General features: G+C 43.2%; 1 protein-coding gene across 1 annotated transcript in view; it reads left to right on the top strand.

Moving 5' to 3' along the window:
• The window catches only part of ALK (ALK receptor tyrosine kinase), a gene marked incomplete at both ends in the record, with an annotated part of 285,765 nt that extends 266,417 nt beyond the window's left edge, over positions 1-19,348 (top strand). The window contains 13 exons of the mRNA XM_084285117.1: positions 617-715; positions 1,308-1,460; positions 2,726-2,824; positions 3,757-3,943; positions 5,853-5,943; positions 6,845-6,909; positions 8,305-8,434; positions 12,443-12,540; positions 13,634-13,726; positions 15,473-15,574; positions 16,779-16,913; positions 17,505-17,595; positions 18,644-19,348. Coding sequence (XP_084141243.1) covers positions 617-715; positions 1,308-1,460; positions 2,726-2,824; positions 3,757-3,943; positions 5,853-5,943; positions 6,845-6,909; positions 8,305-8,434; positions 12,443-12,540; positions 13,634-13,726; positions 15,473-15,574; positions 16,779-16,913; positions 17,505-17,595; positions 18,644-19,348 — 2,048 coding nt within the window. The remainder of the gene's footprint in view (positions 1-616; positions 716-1,307; positions 1,461-2,725; positions 2,825-3,756; positions 3,944-5,852; positions 5,944-6,844; positions 6,910-8,304; positions 8,435-12,442; positions 12,541-13,633; positions 13,727-15,472; positions 15,575-16,778; positions 16,914-17,504; positions 17,596-18,643) is intronic.
• Between the last annotated feature and the right edge of the window lie 5,447 nt (positions 19,349-24,795).

Here is a 24,795-nt window from a genome sequence, read left to right as displayed (position 1 = left end):
CTTTTAGTACAAAATATATGGCCCATACTATGCTTCTGCCACGTTCTATGTATTTCCCATACTTTGCTCCTGATATGTTCTATATGCTAAAGCACAAGTGAGCAATTCAAGAATAAATTCCTTCAGTCTCCATTCCTGGTGGACCACCCTGCTTTCAGGGTGCAAAGGAGAAGAAGGATATCAGATAATTTATTCCCTCTGCTGATGCAGTACTTACTTCAATCAACAAGGATACTGAACTAGACCGTGAGCACTGGTGCTTTCCAGTCTGTTGGCCACATTAATATTGAGAAGGGCTTATATGTTTTCACAGCATCCAAATGGTTAAAGATGAACTTCCTCCCTTAGTTTGAAACAGTCTGCCTAAAACAGGACTAAGGGTGTAACAATCTGCAGGTGTAGCAATCTGCAGCTATTAAATTTCTTGAAGTTCTAGAGGTGGAAGTCCAGTGTTTCGTATCACAGTTCACTAAGTGTTCCCTATATGTTGAATACTTTGATTTATTCTCTTTTCTCATTTGGATGTCTCCCTAAATGTGCTGAAGCCATGCATGCTTATCTGTATTTTAGTGCTAACGAGCCTCAGTCTGTTAAGGTAACTTCTGGTTTGATGTAGGTGGAAATGCTGCAGAGGACAATGACCCAGAGATGGATGGGGAGGATGGTGTGTCCTTTATTAATCCAATTGGTACTTTATACACTCCAGCACTTAAAGGTATTCATGTTGGTCAGAAGTCTCTTTTAGTGAGTTTCTTCCATGTTAAGAATAGTTTGCATCTGTAGGACACTTTAAAAGCCTTTGGATACAGCTTAGTGTCATTCTGAACACGAGGGAGAAAGATTGCTTAACAAAGTCCAGTGAAGCATTTGCGCTTCCCAGAACTACTGCCACTCCAGTCTTCCCTAAGCCTGTTTGCCCAGAAGTCTGTGTGTTGGATGTGTTTTCAGTGCGTTCAGAAAATAACAAAAATATATGTTTGATCAAAAAAATGTTTGCTTTAGAGCAGCCAGAAGTATGTTCAAATACAGACTCTGGCCTGATAGATTCAGTCAAAGGGTTCTGAAAACGTTGCAGTGTTCTATCGCAGTGGGGGTAAGGACCAGGAAAGAGAAAACCTTTTTTCTTAGGCTTGGCAACAGCCTCCTTATTAACCTGGTAGAACTACCTGCTGAAAGAGGGCCAGTGCACCTCAGCTGCAGCGGGGCTCATTTAGCTGGACATTATTTTCCACATGAGAAAAGGATCAAGGGAACGATATGACTGATCATTACAGTAATTAACTTGGCTTCTTTCATCCATTCCCTAGTGACAGAGGGGCATGGAGAGGTTGATATTAGGCTGCACCTTAACTGCAGTCACTGTGAGATGGACGAGTGCCGTGTTGATCCCGAGACTCAAAAAGTCATTTGCTTTTGTGAGCCGGGCACAGAATTGGCTGAGGACGGTGTGTCTTGTGTAGGTAAGTAGATGTAAGGGATAGGCTGGTAGGGTATGAAACAGAAAATGAATGGTAAAAATCTGTAGATTTTTTAATTTCAATTTTTCTGCATGTAAACATGCAGAAAGTCTTATCTTTCTCTTTCTTAAAACTGGCTTTCTGTTGCATGTTACCTTCTTTCCTCTTGGTATTTGCTGAAGAGTTATTTTGCTAGAACACAGGCACATCAGTGCAGAGGTATGGTGCAAACAGCAGCATCACTGGTTTGCTTTATAGTATGTGTTCGGCATACTGGGCAGCACTGAGTGTTGTGAGTCAAATTTTTGTCTTCTAGAGACAAAGAGCAGCATGTCTGTTTGCACTGATGCTTCCATTTTGCTCTGAAATCATGAACATATACTCACTGAAGGAATTTTCCAGCTAAACTTAACTTCCAGGACAGTCCTCTTAAGAAAACAACAACAAAAGTACAAGGTACAGAAGGGTGTAATTCCTGTAGATTTGGAAACATAAAGTGCATGTGCAGAATCTGTAAGAAATTCTGCATGAGGGATCTCTGAAGAAAACAGTACCTGTATTTGCTTTACTTGAGAAACTGAATGCTCTGAGTTCAGTTACTAGGTTTCCTTCATGTTCTTGCCCAGCTATTACAGCAAGTGATTCCAGGGTTTCAGGATCTTGCTCTCAGCTTTGTCATTGGTAAGGGAAAATCGTTCTGTACTTTCACCATCCCCATCTGTAAAGTGGGTAAAAAGCATGGTCATTTTGCTGGGTGAAGTGAACCTTAATAGACGGTCATTGAGAGGTCTGTGATCCAAGTGAGGATGCAGCCATGGAGTACTTTGTGCTGCACATGTTATCAGTTTTGTCTGCCTGGGTTAGACACATTTAGAAGATGATATATCGCAGTCCTCCTGCTTTTGCTCTGATTTGTCATTGATAGTGGCACTCTAGACCGGGCAATTTAATGTTCTTTCCATCTTTCCAGCTCCTGTCCCCAGCTTTTATGGTCTTGTTTTTATACCCAGAGAGTGCGTGTTAATTCCTTGATAGAAAACCATCTGTTTTAATGGATTGATATCAATTAATATCAGAAATAGAGAAGTGAAATAATGAGATATTTGAGGTCCTGATCCTGAGAGCTGATCATATCAGAGGTTGCTTCTACACTATAGGAGCAGCAGATGAGTAAATGGAGGGAAGAGCAGAAAAATCTGCCTGCAAAAAAAGTGAGTACTGAAAGATCATTTCAAATGTAATTCCTTTTTCTCATGCTTCTGTTACAGCTGAACCAGTGGTTCATCTCCCTCTCTCCTTGGTCTTGTCTGTAGTGACTTCAGCATTGGTTGCTGCCTTAATTTTGGCTTTTTCAGGAATCATGATTGGTGAGTGATTCTCTACGAATGATATTTTCATATGAGGGCTGTATCTGAACCAAGAATAATTGGGCCCTGGGAGAAAAAAGGTTCAGGTTTTTAGCTACTGCTGTATTTAATGACACCTTCCCCCATGCACTCCTTAACGTCAGTTTTCTGTAGTTGTTTCTAACCACATTGACCAATTTGAGGAGGTTTCAGTTACTGAGTGCATCTTTTAAGAGATATTATTGCTTTTGTTGTGGTGTAAAGCTGCCAGGACAGAAGTGTCACTGGTTTTGTGAGAGCTGTTGATGCTTAATATCTAAAAACTATTTGTGTGCCTACATACAGATTTAACAATTTCCAATGAGATTTCACGGATATCAGTGAAGTGGTTCAAGGAATATAAAACGATTTTAAACTGATTTCAAATTTAGTCCAATTCTGTTGTTTAGAAACAGTGGAAGTTTTGCAAAATAAATAAATTTTATGTACAATATTTTATTCTGAGGTAACAGTTTAGTCTATCCTTTTTGAACAATGTGATGCAATAATTTATTTCAGGCTTTTAGTCACTTCTACATGATTTAGAGAAGTTGATTATAGCAAGAGTCTCTCAAGATTGGATTTGGCTAAACTAAACTACACAGGACAAAAGAAAAACCTCAAATCTGTGAAATCAGAGATTTCTGCAAGTGAAATTCATTTTACTTTTTCCAAGCAGTTTTTGAGCAAGCCTGCTTCTTTATAACATATGTAAATCAAAGGTTTTTGGATAATTTCAGATTCCCTTTTCAATCTGTAATTATTTGATGTGCAGAAATGTGAGTGGTCACTGTTTGTTTCGATTCACTGGAATTTGACCATGCATCTAATTCCAGTGAGATGTGCAGCACAGAGCTACTGTTGTCTTCCAAAGGGAATATGTGTCTCTGGTTTACTGTTTTCTCTACATTTAGTGTATCGTCGGAAACACCAGGAACTACAAGCCATGCAGATGGAGTTACAGAGCCCAGAATATAAACTAAGCAAGCTGCGTACCTCCACTATTATGACAGACTATAATCCCAACTACTGCTTTGCAGGAAAGACCACATCCATTAGTGACCTCAAAGAGGTGCCTCGCAAAAACATCTCCCTCATCCGGTAAGTTCATCTTTGCCTTCCCTATGCCCCATGTTGTATACTGACATATGCTGGCTCTCTTACACAGGTTTGAACTCATGTAGGCACATGCAAATACTCACACACTTTCAGACTCATGCCCCTTCTCACTAGAAAGATAATAAATCTGCAGTAGTTAGGTTTATGTGGAATGGATTAGACTTCGGCTGTCTCCTTAACCTTTTACAGGTGCAGTGTTAATCTTCTAGAATCATGAAAGGAACTGAAGAGTCATCACGAGTAATTTGGACACATCTTTTGCAGACTTGGAATGAATGGCCAATTTCCAGCATTAACAGATGAAATGCTAGGAAGCCTAAGGCTTGTAGGGCACTCTTTGGGACCTTTGGTATAGAGAATGACATCTTTAAATACAGTAGGAGGAAAAGTAATGGTTTTAAGGCTGCAAGATAGAATTAAAAAGACAGCAATATAAAGTGAGCAGGATAGACAGGTCTAGGTCAGAACTTCTGTAAAGTTGGAAATAGTCTCCTACAGAAGACTTGAAAATTCAGAATTCTTTCCCACCCTGCTCTGTTTGTGCTGTGCAGTGCACACCACTGGTGAATGTGGCATTACTCTGGTACCATGTTTGTTAAACAAAAATCCAAGAAGTAGGAGCAGAAAGTAGAGTTTGGATGATAGGGGACCTTATGGAGCTAAAAAAGATGATGCTCAGAGTAGCCCATGCAGTCTGCAATGCATTGCAGACATATCACATTCTTATCACGTTCCCCTCTACCTGCAGATCTTGCTGTACTGCATCTGGAAGTTTCTGGTGTAACCAAAACTTTACCCTCTGTTGCTGCTGCTGTTGTCACTTGGGCTCTGAAAGAATTTTTGAAGTGTGGCAAGCTGCAGAGAGCAAAGGACGCAGCTGGGAATTGATGGGGCTGGGAAGTTTTGCTTTTGGGGAGGTGGGTGAGTTATGAGCTGTAGAGATCTGTTTTATATCCTTCGTTTGTAATAAGTTGGTCAGGCAGAGCAGACAATGATGTCTCAAGCTGATACCTACAAAATGTTATTAAAGAAGTGGTTGAGTCACAGGCAGTGCAAGTCCTCACTGTTGTTTCACTGCTCTCAACAGAGTAGATTGCTCTTAGCAGCCCCTGTTTGACCTAGGAGGACAACAGCCCATGCAAATACAGCCCACATCAGACTGGAGGACACTCAGTGCAGCTCTGAGGTCAGACCTGGCACTACCAGGAAAGTGCTTGTTGTAGAAGAGAGCCTTAGTGAAAGCCCCCTTTTTTTTTTTTTCCCTGCATCCTTAATCAAAATAAAACTATAAGTTTCATAATATGACCGGTGACAGTAACAATTCTCAGCGTGAACTCCTAGAGCTTTACAAAGTGCTGTCATCACTATTTATTTACCTAGAATCACAAACCAAACAAGGGAAAGATCCTTAATTTAAAATTCAGGTCCTTTGAGAATCATTGTGCCTCCTAGTTTCTTGTTCGATGTTTTCTTTAGTACTGATGCATAAACATGGGAACTATTATGCTTAGGGTGGGCAAATGCCAAGGCTTAAGACCTATCTTTATTGACCTGTTGTGGAGAACCCACCACTATAGCACTGGCACCAAAGCAGCAGAAAGTGCTACCCATTACATTCTGTAGTGCCAGCAGTTCGATTTCACTGGGGACAGTTCCTTTCTGAGGATTGTTTTTCCTACCAGTTAAAGACATTGTGGGTCCAGGAAAGATTACATCAAGGTCCCATCTGCTGCGTAGTATAAGGAGAATTATCAGAAATAACGGTGCCAACATCCAGTTCTGCCTGTTTTGCTGCCATGAAAACTCTGACCCCATTCTGTGAGCTGTGACCACAGCATTATAACGTGTGTTCTCTGTAGTAATACCTTCTTGTCTTCTCTGGTCTGTCCAGGGGTTTGGGCCACGGAGCCTTTGGTGAGGTATATGAAGGTCAGGTGGCAGGGATCCCCAGCGACCCCACTCCCTTGCAGGTGGCTGTGAAAGTAAGTGACAGTGTATGAGTTATCATGATGGTTTCATGCACCTTCCACCTAAGAGTCCCAATGCATTATACAAATGAAGATGGATTAAACATTTCTGTAGCACTGAAGGATGTGTTTAGAAAGGTTGCTGTCCTATTGCAACACTTCCATCCATCATAGTGATGGTACAGCTTGTCACATATGGGCTTTCTATAAAAAGAGGTTGATTGTAAGTAGTTAAGTAGACAAAGATTTCCTATACAGCTGCAGTAGACTACAAGAATGAGAAACAAGTCCACCCTCTGTCCGTTCTCTGCATGCTCTTCCTGGTGTGGTAACCTGTCCAAAGTCTTTGAGTCAGAGGGACAGAAGTCTTAATTTGGCCAAGAGCAGCTGGCATATACATCAAAGAGGCTGTAGGCAGGAGTCTTTCCATTACAGGATGGATATGCACTGGGTGCATAGCTAAATCCTAAGGGACACTGGTAGGGTACTTCAGTCCTTCAGAAGCTTGGCTAGCTTGTTTTTTCCTAGACGTTATATAACAGCATTATTGCTGTTATAGCTCCTAGTTTTGCTGGGAGGTAGTGGTATTGAACTATCTGAGAGCTCAGGAGCTATGGTCTCATTCCTCCTCCTCTACACAGTAGAGTCCCATATATCAGCACTGTTCCCTTTGCACTCTGTTGTATTTCCTGCACTGGTAGGAGGATGACAGTGTGATTGATGGATAATGCATCCTGATCTTTATCTTTCAACATGCTTCACGGTCTAGTTTATAATGGTCTAGCTATTACTAGAGTGAGGTTTCTTTTGGAGAAACAAGGATCACCACAAAAGATGTTAGTGCTTCTGATTGTGTCAGGTGTTCTACAGCTGTCAGTTTAAACATCTCCTTGTCAACCTGTTCTTTCTTTTTCAGACGTTGCCAGAAGTGTGTTCAGAGCAAGATGAGCTGGACTTCCTCATGGAAGCTCTCATTATTAGGTGTGTATGAACAAAATGAACAAAGACTTTTATAGGCCTGCAAAGCCCAGCACTATAAGAAAAAAAAGGTGCTTTGGGAGGTGATGTCCACAGTGATCCATATTTTACAGTAGGGGTAGGCGTTACTTTCCTATTCTATTCTTACAAATGAAGAAACTAAGGGACCAGATGATTAAGGGCAACATTTTCACAAAGGTCCACACTAGTTTTCATTATCCAAATTCAAAAACTTTAGGCCCAGTTTTCAGAATTGATAATAAGATCATAGAATCATAGAAGCATAGAGTCATAGAATGGCCTGGGTTGGAAGGGACCTCAAGAACCATCTAGTTCCAGCCCCCTTGCCATACGCAGGGACACCACCCACTAGATCAGGTTGCTCAGGGCCTCATCTAGCCTGGTCTTCAACACTTCCAGTAATGGGGCATCCCCAACCTCTCTGGGCAACCTGTTCCAGTGCTTCACTGCCCTCTGAGTGAAAAATGTCCTTCTAACCTCTAATGGTTATGTCCTTCTAACCTCTGGAAAACCATTCCCCCTTGTCTTATCATTATCTACCCAAGGAAAGAGTCCTTCTTCCTTTTTATAAACCCCCTTTAAGTACTGAAAAGTAGCAATGAAGTCACCCCAGAGCCTTCTCTTCCTTAGGCTGAACAGCCCCAGCTCTCTCAGCCTTTCTTTATAGGAGAGGTGCTCCAGCCCCTTGATCATCTTTGTGGCCCTCCTCTGCACCCGCTCTAACAGCTCCACATCCTTCTTGTGCTCGGGGCTCCAGATTTCTCTTAGAGACCAGAGCATGAAGAAAAAACAAACCTCTGGAGTTTTGGTTTGACTGTGAAGAGATGCCATTGACACAATGCTGCTGTCATTTCATATGTCAGTGACTGTGTCCTAGAATCCAAGGAAATAGTTCCCTATCACATTAAGGCCTGGAGAAATTAGGAACAATTAGCACTAGGCCTTGAGGAATATCCCTTCAATAAGCTGATCCCTGTATCAGTATGTTATTTGGAACAATTTTGCCCTATCCCAGCTTCTACCCCAGGACAGGGAATGCAGGGATAAACTCTTAACAGATATTTTCTGCTTTGTATGACCCACAAATCTTGCTGTAGCACAAAAAGGATGCAAAATATAGGAAGCCACTCCTTCAATCCACCCCTCCTCCAATCACCATTTCTGCACTGTGTAGACAGGCGGATTGCAAGGGTAGCACTTTGCCTTTATTCCGTTACTATGCCTTTGGGATTTGTTACTTATTCTGAAAACAAACACACAAACAAACAGAAAAAAAAAACACACACAATTCCCCACAGCAAAATATTTTGATTATTTTCTATAATTGTGCTTTTTGGATCAAAGCTGATCCATTATTGAGCCTCCCTGTCTCCGCAGCAAGTTCAATCATCAGAATATTGTGCGCTGTATTGGAGTGAGCTTGCAGGCACTGCCCCGTTTCATCCTGCTAGAGCTTATGGCTGGAGGCGACCTGAAATCGTTCCTGAGAGAGACACGGCCTAGACCGGTAAGAAAATTGAATTGTATTTAGTAAGTTGATGACACAAGGCAAATAGGTAACTATAAAAGGACTGATCCATGCAGCTACTATTTCCCAGCATTTTAGAGAGTCAGAGTTTTTTATTACTAGAAGGCTAATCTGGAGGCAGGATATTGTCTATATCTGTCATATAGGAAACAAGTGTTGTTGGGGTTACACAGAGGAGCCTCATGCCTGGCCTTTGCTAGATAGCATTGCAGACGCTATCTAAAGAATAAAATCAAAATCTTATATACATATATATGTATATATATATATATATATATACACATATTTTAAACTCTGCTCTTACCTACCTGTGGATGTGATTGCTGAGCCACTTTTCATCATCTATCAGCGGTCATGGTCAGCTGGAGAGGTCCCGGATGACCAGAGACTTGCTAATGTGAAGCCCATCTATAAGAAGGGCAGCAAGGAGGACCCGGGGAACTACAAGCCTGTCAGCCTGACCTCGGTGCCAGGGAAGGTTGTGGAACAGGTCATCCTGAGTGCAATCACACAGCATGTGCAAGACAACTGGGGGATCAGGCACAGCCAGCATGAAAGGCAAGTCCTGCCTGACCAACCTCATCTCCTTCTACGACCAGGTGACTGCCTGGTGGATGAGGGAAAGGCTGCTGACATAGTACACCTAGACTTCAGCAGGACCTTTGACACGGTCTCCTACAGTATTCTCCTGGGGAAGCTGGTAGCCCATGGCTTGGGCAGGTACACTCTGTGCTGGGGTAAAAGCTGGCTGGATGGCCGGGCCCAGAGAGTGGTGGTGAACAGGGGGAAATCCAGCTGGTGACCGGTCACCTGTGGTGTTCCCCAGGGGTCTGTGTTGGGGCCCATCCTCTTTAATATCTTTATTGATGATTTGGACGAGGGAATTGAGTGCACCCTCAGTAAGTTTGCAGTGACACCAAGCTGGGGGGAAGTGTCGATCTGCTGGAAAGTAGGAAGGCCCTGCAGAGGGACCTGGACAGGTTGGGTCAATGGGCAGAGGTCAATGGGATGAGGTTCAACATGGCCAAGTGCTGGGGCCTGCACTTTGGCCACAACAACCCCATGCAGCGCTAGAGGCTTGGGGCAGAGTGGCTGGAAAGCTGTGCAGAGGTAAAGGATCTGGGGGTGCTGGTTGATGCTCGCCTGAACATGAGCCAGCAGTGTGCCCAGGTGGCCAAGAAGGCCAACGGCATCCTGGCTGTGTCAGGGATGGTGCAGCCAGCAGGACCAGGAGGTGATCGTCCCCTGTACTCTGGTTTGGTGGAGCTGCCCCTCGAGTACTGTGTTCAGCTTTGGGCCCCTCACTACAAGAAGGACATCGAGGCCCTGGAGCGTGTCCAGAGAAGGGCTATGAAGCTGGTGAAGGGTCTGGAAAACAAGACTTATGAGGAGCAGCTGAGGGAACTGGGGTTATTTAGTCTGGAGAAGAGGAGGCTCAGGGGAGACCTCATTGCTCTCTGCAACTACCTGAAAGGAAGTGGGGAACTGGGGGTCGGCCTCTTCTCACAGGTAACTAGTGACAGGACTAGAGGGAATGGCCTCAAGTTGCAGTTGCAGCTGGGAGGTTTAGGTTGGAAATTAGGAGACATTTCTTCTCAGAAAGAATGGCTAGGCATTGGGATGGCTTGCCCAACACAATTCAAGTCACTTATGTGGAAAATTGTCAGTTTATGACAGCCATGCCTACTGTAAGTTTCAGATTCAAGCTTCTCCATGGGTCCAGAAAAACCCAGCCCTGAGGGGTTTCTCCATTCCATTTGTAATGAAGTTCATATCCATTACAGGATATCTCAATCCCTCTCTTCTGGATAGAGGCAGTCCTGGTAGATCCAGAGATGCCTGAAATAGGAGCATTGCAGAATTGTCCATTCTAAGAAGTTCAGTGCCAGTTTTTCTCACTCATAGCAAAGCAATCAAAGAACAATTCTGGAAGATAAATCCTAGTTTCCTGTTGTGTTGTGCCGCCTGTTGCACAGAGCAGTGATTACAGTGAACAATACACAGAATTTCATTCACCTTTTGCAAGATTTAGCTGCCGAAGGAAGGTGTCACATCAGTGACACATTAGTGCTTCTAACATGCCCCCTGCTCTGAGCACTGTCCATTCATCTAGGGAGCAAAAGATGTAAACAGCTGTGAAGTGAATTCTTTGCTGCCTCAAGGCTGCATCTCTTGCAAAATGAATCCAAACCCTTCATTTTTCAAACAAATTACATGGCTAAAGCATCCTTGCCTGGGCAGTCACATCTGTTTGAGCAACATAAAAGGTGGAAGGAATTCATCCAAGGAGGGAGAGAGGAAGGAAAAGAAAAAGAAAGAGGGAGAGAAAAGCTACGTTGGTCAAATCAGCTTGTGTTTTCAAGGTACAGGCTGCCTTGCAGCATAGCTCAGGTCTGCAGTTGATTACACAGTAAAGAACAGGGATTTTTGCTCAGCTTTCACTTCAGGTTTTTGAGCCTTGCTCAGATGTAGAGGAATGGGTAGTCTGAGGTATTCATTTCCCCTTGGTTGTTCCCTGAAGGGTGGGGGGGTGGGAGGGGAAGGCACTGGCATCCTCTGTTCCTGTACCTCTGTTGGAGCTGGTGAGTCACTTCAACTCAGAGAGGTGAAAAGATGATTCTTCCCTCCCCCAGACAGTGTTTGGTGGGTGGAGGAGAGGCTTTCATGTTTTTAGGAAATGGTTATGCTGCATAAAAAGGGGGGGGGGGGGGGGAGGGGGACACACGACAGTCCAGACTTTTAAAGAATCACTGAAGCATATATGTATATATATGCAGTGAAGTATGCTGAGTAAACAATAACGTGTAGGCAGGTGATATGTAGTCATTTTGTTTTATGACACCACAGAAAAAACAAGCTTTGTTTATTTCAATTACTTCATTAGTCAAGCACTGAGGCCAGGTCTTTCCTAACCTCTTAAGAAAACATGAGGACTTTTTTTTTAGGTTTAGATAATGTCCAGTGTTTAGCTATTTCCTGCAGAGCTTGCTGCAGAGCACGGACTTATTTTCAGTCCCAGTTATTGGTGCTTTAGAGCAAGTGGCTCAGCACCACATCATTCTGAGTAGTTTCTTTACAACTACAGCAGACAGGCTGGTAGATCCAGCAGTCTCTATTACTGGAGAACTGGTGCTGGCTTGTTCATCAGTAGGAGAGACCCATGCACAAGTGTGCCTTTTGAGCGCTGGGCAGAATGGTAAGTGTCAACAGAGAGAGGGTGGGAGAGGTTTGCTTAGTCAAATATCTAAGGCCCCAGATAAACACTTACCAGGCAAATGGCAGCTGTGGAATAAGCAATCACTGCCACCCAGCTGTTTGTTGTCTGCCCTCTGGCAGAATTAGTTCCCTCCTCCCCCACAGGATTGGCCACAGGGATCACTGGTTAACACCTCAGAGCAGAAGCTGGTGGTTTGGTTTCAGCCCACTATGTGAGCTGTTGCTCAGCCTGCCCTTTTCACAAAAGCACCTGTCCCCTGCTGGCTAAGGCCATAGACTTCATCAGAGGCAGAGGCAGTTAGCAGCCCTCATCTTCCGTAGCCATTGGCTAAGCAAACCTGTGTCAATGCTCTGAGGGGCAAGATAAAACCTACACGGATGTGTAGGAGGGAAAGAGTAAATGTGACTCATGCCATTATACAAAATGTCATTCTCAATGTTGAAGGTGACTTCGGAGAAGAACTAGAAATGATATAAGGAAAGTGTCTGAGGACCTGTTGAGGCAACATACCTCCTCAAAAAAAAAAATATCATGCTGAAAATTCAGAAGTGTCTCCCATGAGAACTGGGGGAAATCCATTTGTGTCTTGCAAAACAGAGGGAGAACCTTAAAGGAGAATCCTGATGGAGCTGGGAAATTGCATCCAGCTGTTCTGATTCTGTCTGGGATTTGTATGACATCATGCCTGCATGTCCTGTGTTGTATCAACAACCAATCATGCTGTGTTCTTGCTTTTAAGCCATATTTGTTTGTCCTTTGTCTTTTGGCAGAACCAGCCTTCCTCCCTCTCCATGCTGGACTTGCTCCATGTGGCTCGTGACATTGCTTGTGGGTGTCAGTACCTGGAGGAGAACCACTTCATTCACAGGTAGGTGAAGGCATCAGTGTCAGCAAGGGCATGACTTGCAGACAGGCCAGAGGGACTCCTAATGCCCTGTTTGATATGTTTATGTCCTGCTGCTCTCTAGTGGCTGAACAACTTTAAGCAAGGCAGATAAAATCAGAACAATAGAAGCAATTAACAGAAATGCTGCTGTAGATCAGGTTGCAAAGGTCTGTAGTTTTATCAGAGATCCTGAGCTCTTTTTTTAGTGCCTGCACTTATGCAGCCAGTTTGGCTACTTGGCAAAGGGAAACGCAATCTTGTGACAGAAGTCTTCAAAGCCCTCCCCGTTGTGAATTTTGCTTAGCGTCTTTTTGTTCATCCTGGAGCCCTTTTCTTCTCCCTCCTGAAGAACAGCTGTACAAGTACAGCCAGAAGTACACCTTGTGACTACTGTTACCTGCTCCTGCAGAACAGGAGGGAGGTAAAGCTGTCAGCAGTTGTTCTGTGGCTCCCACTAGTCCTGTACTGCTGCTGTTTATGATGAAAGTGCGTGGCCACTCTGCCTACATCAGAAGAGCCTAGTTCCAGCATGTGGCTTTGCAAGGGGCTGTGAAGTTGCTATGGCCAGACTGTAGTTTGCTTTTCTGAGTTATCCACAAGGGATGCCACCACATTATTCACATTTCAGGGTGTACTTCAGCTCAGCAGAGATGGAGCTTTACCTGCATGCACAGATTCAGGCCCATACCTGTCTCCAAAACACTACCTGCATGTTGTTCTTCCTGTCTTTGATAGTACAGTGCTTGTCTGACAACATTTGAACTGGCATGGTAGGAGCATGTCAGTGGATCACTCCCCAGATATCTTGATGCTAGGACTGGTACGTTGCTGAAATCAGCTGCACTGCTTGCAACTCCCTGGAGAAATTAAGTGAAGTTTAAGGAGGAAGTCTTTAAGGAGTGGAACTGCTCAAACTGTTGTGGGAGATTAGAATTTGGGACATCTCTAGTTACCCATAAACACTGACTTTTCTGGGTGGTCTCTACACCTCAGGAAAATAGGTACTATTCTGCAAAATTATTAAATGATTACATGATTCTTCTCTCACTCTTGGTTTTCTTGCCTTTTCTTGTAGGGATATTGCTGCCAGGAACTGCCTCCTTACCTGCCGAGGGCCTGGAAGAGTGGCTAAAATTGGAGACTTTGGCATGGCCCGGGATATATACAGGTAACAGCTAAAGCCAAGGGTATCCACTAGTGGAAGCTCGCTAAAATGAGAGATGAGCAGTGTTCATGTAGGACAGCAAGCTCCCACGCTGCTGTGTTTAACTCTAGCAAGACAAGAGTGGAGACACCCAACCCCAATGAATCCCAACTAATATATTAATTTATTTTTTTTTTTTGCCTTCACCTGTATTTGAACTGTGCTTTGGAGACTTTTCACACTCCCTGAGAGCTTTCTTCTGTGTAATGAAGCCTCATGGCTATGGAAGGCTTTTTTCTTCTCTCTCATACACTGTCTACAGTTTCTTGCCTGTACTTTCTCCACGCTGAATGGCACCAATGTGCCTTTCTGTTTTGTGACCCTAAATCTTTTTGAGTTTAATCCCTCTGCTTGATACTACCTCTCCCCCTTTGGTTTGGTGTCATCAGTAAATCTCTGCAATTTAATGCAGGTAAAGGAGGAAGGTGCAGAGGAAGGTTAGAGAAATGTAATCATCCAAACTGGAATTCAGCCAGGACACAGGGTTAACTACTCTGATGTTGCAAGAGTCATCAGGAAGCCTTTAATGACCATGAGCAGTCAGGGCTGCAGTCTGATATCTCATCTTCTAAATAGCACCTCTAGCTATAGCACCATGTGCTGCTGTGCTGGGGAATTGATTCGCCTCTGACTCAGAGGAAGAAAAGCCTTGTACTCAGTCACATACACTGTTTATTCTAGAGCTTCAGCTTCTCTTTTTCCTGCTTGGGGATTCTTCTGTGCAATGACTAAGCCAGGCCTGCCTCTGCTTAGCCTGAGGTCTGCCAGTATGACAGCCTGAGGTGATGCTAACAGAGTTCTACTTTCAAAAACCAAGTGTATGAGAACTGCCTTTTATTTTTTTTATTTTTTTCTTTTTTTCTTCCCTATCTCCCTTTTCACAAAGAGACCCTGCTCCTCTGTCATATCAGGCTCTGCTGGGAAAAAGTAACATCTGTAACACACGTACAGTCAGCAGAACCACCTGTCAAAATGAATACTTTGGTGCTGAGTTTTCAGAGTTGCTTTTGAAGTTTGCACGTTTCAGTGTCTGAGAATACCCTTCAGATGCTCAGGCTGCATAGTTATGAACAGTGATACTGACTTGCATGAGCAGTCTACTGTAACCAACAGCACAGGACTTGGGGCTGGTAGGTTTTATTTTAAGTGAAAATCACAAAACAACTGAAGTACCTTCTGTCTCAGGAGCATAAGAAGTGATTTTTCTATCTCCTGTCCCAGGTAATAATGGCCAAACTTTCTCCTTGTTGTTTCTTGGTCTTAATAAGGGTTTTGGATTCCACTTGCAGTGCTGAAGACTGGGTATATTTGGGAAAAGCTTTGTTTATTTTTGATAGGGATGCTTGAGGTGATGACTTGTGAGATGAGGTGGAGACCCTGTTGTGGCTGAAAAGAGCAGGATAATTGCTTTGCCAGCAGCAACTTACTATGTGAGTAAGTCACTTGAGTATGCATGTAGATAAGGATAATTCAGGTTCATTGGATCAAGCCTAAGGTGAGGGAGGTTGCAAAGCAGTCCTTACACAGCCTGCCCATTTCCACTGTTTTTTTGAAAAGAAACAGGCCTCTTCAGCATTTTCTCTGCCATGCTGCTTTGCCTAAATTAGTCTGTCCTCCAGCTGATAATGTTAATATTCATAGTTTTACAAATCCTGAATTAATAACACTTTCTGAATTCATGGCTGACTCTGTTTTTCTTGTTCTCTGCAGAGCCAGCTACTATCGGAAGGGTGGGTGTGCAATGTTGCCTGTCAAATGGATGCCTCCCGAGGCTTTCATGGAAGGGATATTTACATCAAAAACAGACACATGGTTTGCTTCCTTTACTTCTTCATCTGTGTGTGCATGTGTGTATGCCTGTCTACTGTAACTTTTTTTGTAAGGTCTCAATATTTTGTAAAAAACACATTCCTATTCATTTTCCCTTTAGGAAAAAAAGAAAAAAAAAAAAAAAAAAAAAGCAAGGTCCTTCAGAGCCATTAATCTTGGAGAACATGAGGGAACAGAAAGATCAGCAAAGGCAGGTGCTGCTGAGGAAGCAAGCAGGCAGGGAAGGAAGAGTGAGGCAGATGTAGGCACTGCTTTAAAATCATAGAATGGCTTGGGTTGGAAGGGACCTTAAAGACTGTCCAACTCCAAACCCCTGCAAAGGCCCCATCCAACCTGGCCTTGAACACTTCCAGGGATGGGGCATCCACAACTTCTCCGGGCAACCTGTGCCAGTGCCTCACTACCCTTACAATGAAGGATTTCCTCCTAATGTCTAATCTAAATCTGTCCTCTTTTAGTTTAAGACCATTCCTCCTTGTCCTGTCATTATCTACCTGAGTAAAGAGTCCTTCTCCATCCTTTTTCTAAGCCCCCTTTAAGTACTGAAAGGTCGCATTGAGGTCTCCCTGAAGCCTTCTCTTCTCCAGGCTGAACATCCCCAGCTCTCTCAGCCTTTCTTCATAGGAGAGGTGCTCCAGCCTTCTGATCACCTTTGTGGCCCTCCTCTGGACTCAGGGCTTTGCAAGCCACACCACAAGCCCAGGACTGCTGTTAGCTAGGGAAAATTTTCCTGTTTTCCTACTCTCTGAGGTACAAATGGGAATTTAGGGGACTCAGAGCATCAGTGGGGATTCACTGGCATACTTCATGAAGTGGAGCTTACAGAAGAGGAAAAGGTTGTTGTTAGTGTTCAGGCTACTGCTGAGTGGCTGATGTCTCAGAAAAGTACAGTCTTTCACATTTGTTACATCTAGTTGAGCAGTGCTGAGTAAAAGAGCAAAACAACCAGATTTACATACCTATATTGTAGACTCAACTCACCAGTCAACTATTAGCATTCTTAAAATAATTCAAAATCTACCTTTACAACTATAGAATTTAGTATGACCAAATCCTGCAGCAGTGACTTCCACATTGAGCATGGACTGCAAGGAGCAGTGCTGACTGTACATGTATTTCATTACCACTCATTGATGATGGTCATTCCTGTCTCCTTCATTTTGGTTTCCTTCTCTTCTGTATTCAGGTCCTTTGGTGTACTGCTCTGGGAGATATTCTCTTTGGGATACATGCCCTACCCTAGCAAAAGTAACCAAGAGGTTCTGGAATTTGTAACCAATGGAGGAAGGATGGATCCACCTAAAAACTGCCCTGGCCCTGTGTATGAGATTTTAACTTTGATGCATTCATGCAAATACACTTCTGGTTTGAATATTGTTCTCTAGTCAAAAGTTAATGACTTTTGTCAAAGTTAATGACTTTTGAGATTGATTTTATCTTGGCTGGTCTCCCTTATTGCACTTTGATTGCCAGTGACTTCTCTGCCAGGTAATTTTTCTGTTTTCTTCGGAGAAGAATTCAGGACCCCTTTGAAAAGTACAGGATACTGCTTGTTTGGTCAAAGGTCATGCAATATTTCTGTCCTAGACTGACTGTAAAACTGCAAGTGTGTAAGCTTGTTCACAGGTAGGAAAAACTGTGTTCCAGTGCCTGTGCCCCTGCCTAACCTTTAATGAATTGCCCAAGAATTTCAGGCAAATGGGTTATTTCTCTAATGGGCTGTAGATTTCACCCCACTGGTGGCCACATTTCAGTGGTTACCAGTACATCGGGTGTCTGACTTTGGGGAATGCAGAGTACTCTTTATTAATGAGAGTGGCAACATGTGCTTATGGTTTCTAGTCTGCAGTGACTACCTGTTAAGTATCAGCAGGATCTGCCATTTATGAGATCTCTTGTTCGGCTCTTTCAGGTATCGCATTATGACCCAGTGCTGGCAGCACCAGCCTGAAGACAGGCCAAACTTTGCCATAATACTGGAGAGGATCGAGTACTGCACTCAGGTATCTGTTCATTCATCTCCCATGAGATGGGTGAAGACGTTTCCAGCTGATGAAGAGTTTAGGCAAGCCAGAGTGTGAGATGAGAAGGTGGCACTGCATTACTGCAGTCATCAGTCCAGGAAGGCTGATGTCAGCCTGGGACCAGCTGATGGGACATTTGCCCCATCAGGTGGTTGATCCTTCTGTCTTTCATGTCCAAAAGGGTGTATGGTTACACAGCTCTACAAATAGCAGACCAAATATCTCTCCTGCTTATGAAGACACAGATTTCTTTTACCATCATTTTTAGCAGACTAGTATGGAGCAGAATAGCTTGGAAAATGTTTTGCTGCCTGCCTCAGTATGGGTTTGTTGTGTCACCTCATGCAATTATTCTTCTCAGTCACCTTGCTTTCCCTCACTGTTTGGGAGGCTTGATCAGTTTTTCATGAGTGTTTGGATCCTGGGATTGAGAGGCAGTGTTTTCTGTTACGTATAGATTACCTTGGTGTCTAGCAATAGTTAAAGATTGCCCAGATCACCATGTTTCTCTCAGTTTAATTTTCAAAACTGCTTAAATAGCTCAAAGCTGCTGTATCTGTGGATTTGGGCTTCAAAGGATCTGTCAGTGCTGCCTTCTCACTCCTCCCTGTTGAGTGGAGGCAATACATTCATGGCTGAAACTTTCTCAATATTAACTGAGAATGTTATGAACTTTGAGACCATATAGATTCCAAAACAACATCCCCACAGGAAAAACGGCTGGACATTAAAAAAAAAAAAAAAAAAAAAAAAGTTTTTCATTTTTTTTTGCTCTCTGCTGTTCTGTGGTAAATTCTAGTGTTGCTCTATTTTTTTTAAGAGTCCAATTTTATGGGTTTCCCATTGTCTCTCATGGCTAATTACACTGTCAGCTTCCTCTGCACGTGGAATGTAGGTTGTAGATGGTCTGGGAAAGGTGGTCTCTGATCATAGCAATGACAGTTGTCAGATGTCTCAGGTTTTTAATGAGTCTGAGTATGTGTGCTGGCAGCAGACATGGAGAAATTCTTATTTGTCTCTCCTGCAGGATCCAGATGTCATCAACACTGCTTTGCCAGTAGAATATGGCCCGTCAGCTGAAGAGGAAGAGAAGGTAGCGATACACCCAGAAGACCCAGAAGGAATTCCTCCTCTCTTGGTTTCTGCACACCAAGACAGAAAAGATGACAAGCAAACTCTGCCATCTCCACCACCCCTGCCATCAGCCATCACTGCTGGAAAAGCTTTAGGGAAAGCGGGAGCCTTGGAACCGCCAGTCCCTGGGAAGGTGCAGTCAGCTTCAGCTGGGGGACATATCAACATGGCCTACACCCAGTCCAACCCCCCTTCTGAGCTGCACAAAGGCCGGGGCTCCAGAAACAAGCCCACCAACCTCTGGAATCCAACCTATGGTTCCTGGTTTGCGGAGAAGCAGGCCAGCAGAAACAATCCTCTGCTGGAGAAAGAGATGCCTGAGAGGGAGAATTTGGGACACGAAGGAAACTGTACTGTGGGGCCCAACATTGTGACTGGCAGGCTACCAGGCTCCTCCCTGCTATTAGAGCCATCTTCCCTAACAGCGAGTGTTAAAGAAGTGCCTCTCTTTAGGCTCCGTCACTTCCCCTGTGGGAATGTCAACTACGGATACCAACAGCAGGGCTTACCTTTGGAAGCCTCCACGCCACCTTGTGCTAGCAGTTACGAGGACCCCGCCCTTAGAAACAAGAGCCACATAACCCAGCATGGGCCTTGAGAGCCCTCTACCCTCTTGACTTTTCCACCTGTGGCCCCAAGCCTTGAGGAGATGTCCTGTTACCCAGTACGCCACAAGCAAGGGACGTGACAGCATTACCTTCTATTTGTGCCAACTTGCTCCAAAAGTGCCACCTTCAAAGCTGTAATTTCAAATAACCCAAGAGGCTTCAAATCACCAGAGCCCCAGTACAGTAAAAGAAACAAGGGGGAGGGTGGGAAGAGAAAGGAAACAAATGTTAACTGCGAGGCCCAGCTTCCTATCGCATTAACTCATACGCATGGTTGTTGTCATGCCCTTCCTGTGAGCTTTTCTTAGTTGTGCATTCTCTGCTTAAGCGTAAAGCCACAGCTCACTGCCTTGAGTGTTTCAGGTCTGGGATTTTCCGTGCCAAACTTGTTGTTGCTAAGGAATGCTTGGAGAGCACCTGCAGCTGGCAGAGGTTTTAGTGGGTTTGGGTAGAGAGCATCCTTCATCCAAAGTGAGAAAGGAGACAACTTTGGTGACACAATGGCACTTTCCCAAGTTGTGCTCCAGCTCCAGCCTAGTCGTTGAAAGTCCTTGAATGTATAGTAGTTATGGTGGGATAGCAGGGCAATAGAAAGCCTGGTCGTACTGAATTGCTTGAAAGAAGCAACAGGAAGCATAGAGGATGGGTGAGATGCTGTGAGGCATTGTGGTTTGGTGGGGGCGGTTGTTGGTTTTCTCTGTGTTGTTTGTTTTTCTCCTGTGCTTAAGCGCTAAAACTGAGTAAATCCCTGTAAAATTCCTTCTGGCCTACAGAAGTAGGAATGTCCTTCATCACAACTTGTGCACGTCACGTGGAACCGAAGTGAAGCTTTAAAGGACCGTGATTATGACAGAAACTTCAGCTGTGCCCTGAAAATGGACAGCCATCTGCATATCTCAGAGGTTTAAAGTAGCCTTTCACATACCATGTACAAGCAAGAACAACACAAAGGCCATTGACATTGTGCCGCACTCCAGATGCCAGATACTGTTTGTACTTGAAGGGTTTAAAGCCCTTGTTTTTTTAACAAAATATGTATATGATCGTGATTTAAAAGCAAACGCTGTATTGATTCATTTGTACACCTTGTGCATGAAAAACATTCCAGTAACTGTATTGTCAAAACATAGATGTAGGAAATGATTCACGTGTAAAGATGTGCATTAGTAACTTTAACTCACAGGTGCACGGAGCTGTTAGAGCACTAATGAAAATTATCTGAAAAGAAGGTGCCTATTTCTATAGAAATGAGTCTTCTGAGGCATCAGCAAAGGAATATGAAGGTGTTCTTCAGGCCAAGACTCTTTCTTCAGTGAAGTAATTCTGAGTCTGGCCCTGGCTCCAAATATTGAGGTAAGCTTTCTGTCTGCTTAAGCAAACCAACCAGTATCTGCGTTTACATGCCGTTAACCTTTGAGATATGCAGCTGGCAATCAGAGGGCTTGGTCTGGGACACCGCCCTTGTTAAAAAAAAAAAAAAAAAAAAAAAAAAAGGTAACTGGGAGTAAGGGAGGAGCACAGAGAGAAGTAGTGTTCTCTCCTAACCTGCTTTTCTCACATCTCTGCTATGTAGAACTATTTTATTTCTTTGCAATAATGCCAAATTGTGCGTGGTAGTCAGTTAATGGAGATGTGCTCTTGTGTTGACAAGCTTGAGTGAGGAGCTGCCAGTGATCCATTGCACCGCTGCTGCATGAGCTTGGTGGTGATAACTAAGGTTACCTTTGGGTGTTCTGCTGCTGTATGCGGGCTGCTTTAGCTTGAATTAAGAAAATATTTGTGATTGGTGAGGTCGCTATGTTTGTAGTTCTATTCATGCCGCTAGCTAGCCACTGGAGAAGGAGTCTGTCTAGCTTAAGACTGTGTTAGTGTCACACTGGCCACTCTTTCTACCTCAGTAAAGTCAATGAGGTAGGTTTGTGGAGTCTCAGGAAAGCTGATTAATTCAGCAGGTAAGCACTATCAGAGAATTTTCTTGCACCACAATATTATTCACATATAATAGCAATTTTCATTTGAATATTCTTGCTTTCTCATTTTCAAATGGGTTGCAGCTCCTCATTGTTTTCTGTAGCTCATCTTTGCATAGGAGTAGAGTTTTTGCTGTCCTGCCTCTTATGTGTGACTGAGGACAGAATCTGAACTGTGTACTGATGGGTATTCTTACAGAATACAGAAGAACAAAAACATTGAAAGTTAATGATCTTTGTTGAGTTGAAATTACTCTTATATCTGAGGCAGCAGCTCTGCTGCCGCAGAAATGCAGATAACCTACCAGGTTATGATGTAGCATTCTTAGAGAAGCTTAAAAGAACGAGCAGCAAAATGTGATGCATGCTTAAGGAGCATGCTTTCTCCAGCCATGGTGATAGCATGTGTACTACGCTGCTGTTTGTGCTGTGCAGTTACATTACCATAAAAGTTTGAACAAAATAGTCTCACAGAGTGAACATTGTAAACGATGAAGGAGCACGTTACTGCTTCTTACCTATGCAATATGCGAGGAAGATAACTGGTCAGGCAAAATGGTGAATTACTACTGAAATTCTCCAGTCCACTGGGTATGGTTCTTGCACTAGCAGTTGGCTTTAAGTAAGCTTCCTTCGTGTCTCCAAAATGAAATGCTTTTTTTGGTTGTTTTTGTTTGGTTTGTCGTTGGCTTTGGTGTTTTCTGTTGTTGTTGTGTATCTTTTCAAAAAAAAAAAAACCCTCCCCTGCCTCTTAACACTTGAAATGCAGAGGACTTTAGAACTCCAGTTTGTACTTCTTTTTAATGTAAAAAGCAACATCTCTGAGCTCGTCCACAGTGAGCATTTAGTTTTGTGTACCAGTTTGCTGTCTAAGCTCCAAGCTCCAGTTTACACAAACTGCTCTGTGAGTACTGATGCTGATCAAAGTGCGATACTCAGAAACAAAGTTTGGAGATTTTGCATGTCTTGTTTCTTAGAATCAATGACAAATTATTTCTATGAATTAATTGTCTGGACCAAAGGGTTCTCTCCCACTTCCATGCAGGCTGCATCAATGACAGTTTCCTGGTCACTCTCTGATTGCATTAACTTCAAACGAATGAATGTATGTCCTGTTGCTGAAATCATTCCAGGATTTCAGTATTAAAACACCATTTTATTTATATCAACCCCCGGGGTGTTGTAAAGAAAGCTTTCCTTAATAATAAACCCAGTTTCCTCTATTGCTAAGTTAGCAACTTGAACTTCACTTTTCATTGCTGTCCCACCCAAAATTATCTGAAGGGCTGTGACAGGAATTATCTGTCTATGAAGTCCTGCTTCATGTAGCAGTACACATGCGGTAGCAGCAGTTACCCTGCAGTTATGCCCTGGGTTGAAGAATTACCAGCAGGAGTTCGTCCAGAGAGGTAGGAAAAAAAATAACTGTCTTTTCCAGGCAGAGGTTGGGGGGAGCTAGCAGATGATGTTTTAGAGGTAATGGACTCCGTTTGTCTGTAAGGAGCTGAGTAACTTGTCATAGTTGTTAATGATGAGACAGTACCTTAAATTCTGTACAAGAAGATATCTAATAGAATTTATTATAGCATTTCTGTTATAACTGGAAGCAGTCGGTGTCCATGTCTGTATTTCACTTTCTACCAGTTTGGCTCTCTAGCCTGTTTCTTTTGGATGTAAAGCACTAGCAAAAGCATTTTGTCCAGTCAATTATTTGAGGTACAAATACCAAATTTCTGTGTCTGGGAAGATACACCTGATCAGTTCTGAAAGCTCCAGTGAGCCATGGGCTTAAGTTACAGACCAAAGAGCATCCCAGCATGTGTAAATCCCCTTCTTAAACCCTTCCACGCTAGGCTTACAGTATTGTAGAAGAAACAGTTGAAGTCATTTACAATCTCTTACAAAATTTTGTCCATTGTTTTTTAATTGTTAGTACAACTTATTGAGACAACATAAATTGTAAAATGTAAAAGCAAGTACAGAACTTGCTTTTAAACTGTTAAACTTTTTCATTGTCAATATTTAAATTCCAGTCTTATGTATGTCTCATGCTGCAGTGGAAAAGCAGGAAGCAGTACGATCTACAGGATATAAAGAATGAATATGAAAATCCTGTGCTACCACTCTCATACTCTGAAAACAACTTGTTTCCTTGTAGATGTTATCTGTTTCCTGTAGACGTTAGGTAGATTTTCTGACTCTGTGCTGATTTGTAAGCTGCTGAAGGTAAAGTAGGTTAGGATGCCTGTTTATCTACCTTTCCAGTTGTGCTTTCATCTTTGTTTTTACTACTGAACCTTGCTTCCATATCACGTGCTTGGAAATGAAGCAAAGACCAGAAGTCTGGGTTGTTCTGCTTCCTCAAGGAACAGTAGAAGGAGTGGTGGCAAGAGAGGGGCTTTGCTGTATCAGGGAAGGGAAGTCAGGTACCACAGACTAAAAGCTCAAAATCTGCGTAAATTTAGCCGAGTCACATCTTTCAGTGGTGTAATGTCACTGGTCCACTTGCTTCACTTCACTCCTGTGTGTTCACAAAAGGACAAAGGCTCAGTGTGAAAGTAACTGCAGCACCACTAGGCACAAATGTTTAGACAAGAGGTAAGAGGTCTGAAATAGAATATGAAGGATTGAATTTTGCACGTTTGCTCCTCTTACTGAGCCTGTCTTTTTGGGGACAAGAACTTTGACATAGGAATAGCATAAAACAGCCTTTCACAGCTGCAAAGACATCACAAAGCATCTGTCCCAAAGTTAAACCCATCACAGGAAATTGCCTGAATTGTCTGCACCTGGCTTCTTCTAGTAACAAAGCTTCATTATAGGAATGTCTGTCTCATGTACAGTAGTTTATGCAACACTGTTGATAAAGGAAGGGCCTATGCACTTCAGGGATACTATGAAGAAAAATACTACCATATGGTCATTGAGTATTTTGTATTGAATAGTGTATTTGTATTGTAAACAAGTGTAGTGAACCAAAAAGGCATGAAGACAAATAAAATGACTGTAAATGGCTTCTTCCGTGTTGGGTTGTATAATGACTGTATCAGCATCAGGTCAGTTGAAGAAGTAACCAGGCACACCTGCGCAAAAGGAGCAGGTGTGGTGCCAAACAGAGACTGCCATCTTTCTGGCTAGCAGCAGCATGTTTAAGACTTGGTTGTGTTGTAAATCTAGGTACCCTCCAAGCTTCTTACAGAAGAGAAAGGTGCTGTTCCTTCTATTACAAGCAACAAAGGCTGGCTTTCACCCAGAGGAAAGTGGCTAGTATAAACAGAGAACAACATGACTTTTCGTAGGTCTGATTATAAACTTATTACAGTGAAGTACCACAGGTAAGTCTTATGACAGGCACAGGAAAAGAGAGCTCCTGCCCTGAAATGCTCCCTTGTTTCCCCTCTGTTCCACTCCTACTCCTTAGGTATCTACTTTCTCAAGAAACATTCCTTAAAATTAGGACCAACATT

Source organism: Netta rufina, assembly GCF_964035555.1.
Source record: "Netta rufina genome assembly, chromosome: 3".
In the NCBI taxonomy this organism is placed as follows: domain Eukaryota; kingdom Metazoa; phylum Chordata; class Aves; order Anseriformes; family Anatidae; genus Netta; species Netta rufina.
The sequence above is the reverse complement of the archived record's forward strand: the minus strand, read 5'-3'. Positions and strand labels throughout refer to the sequence as shown.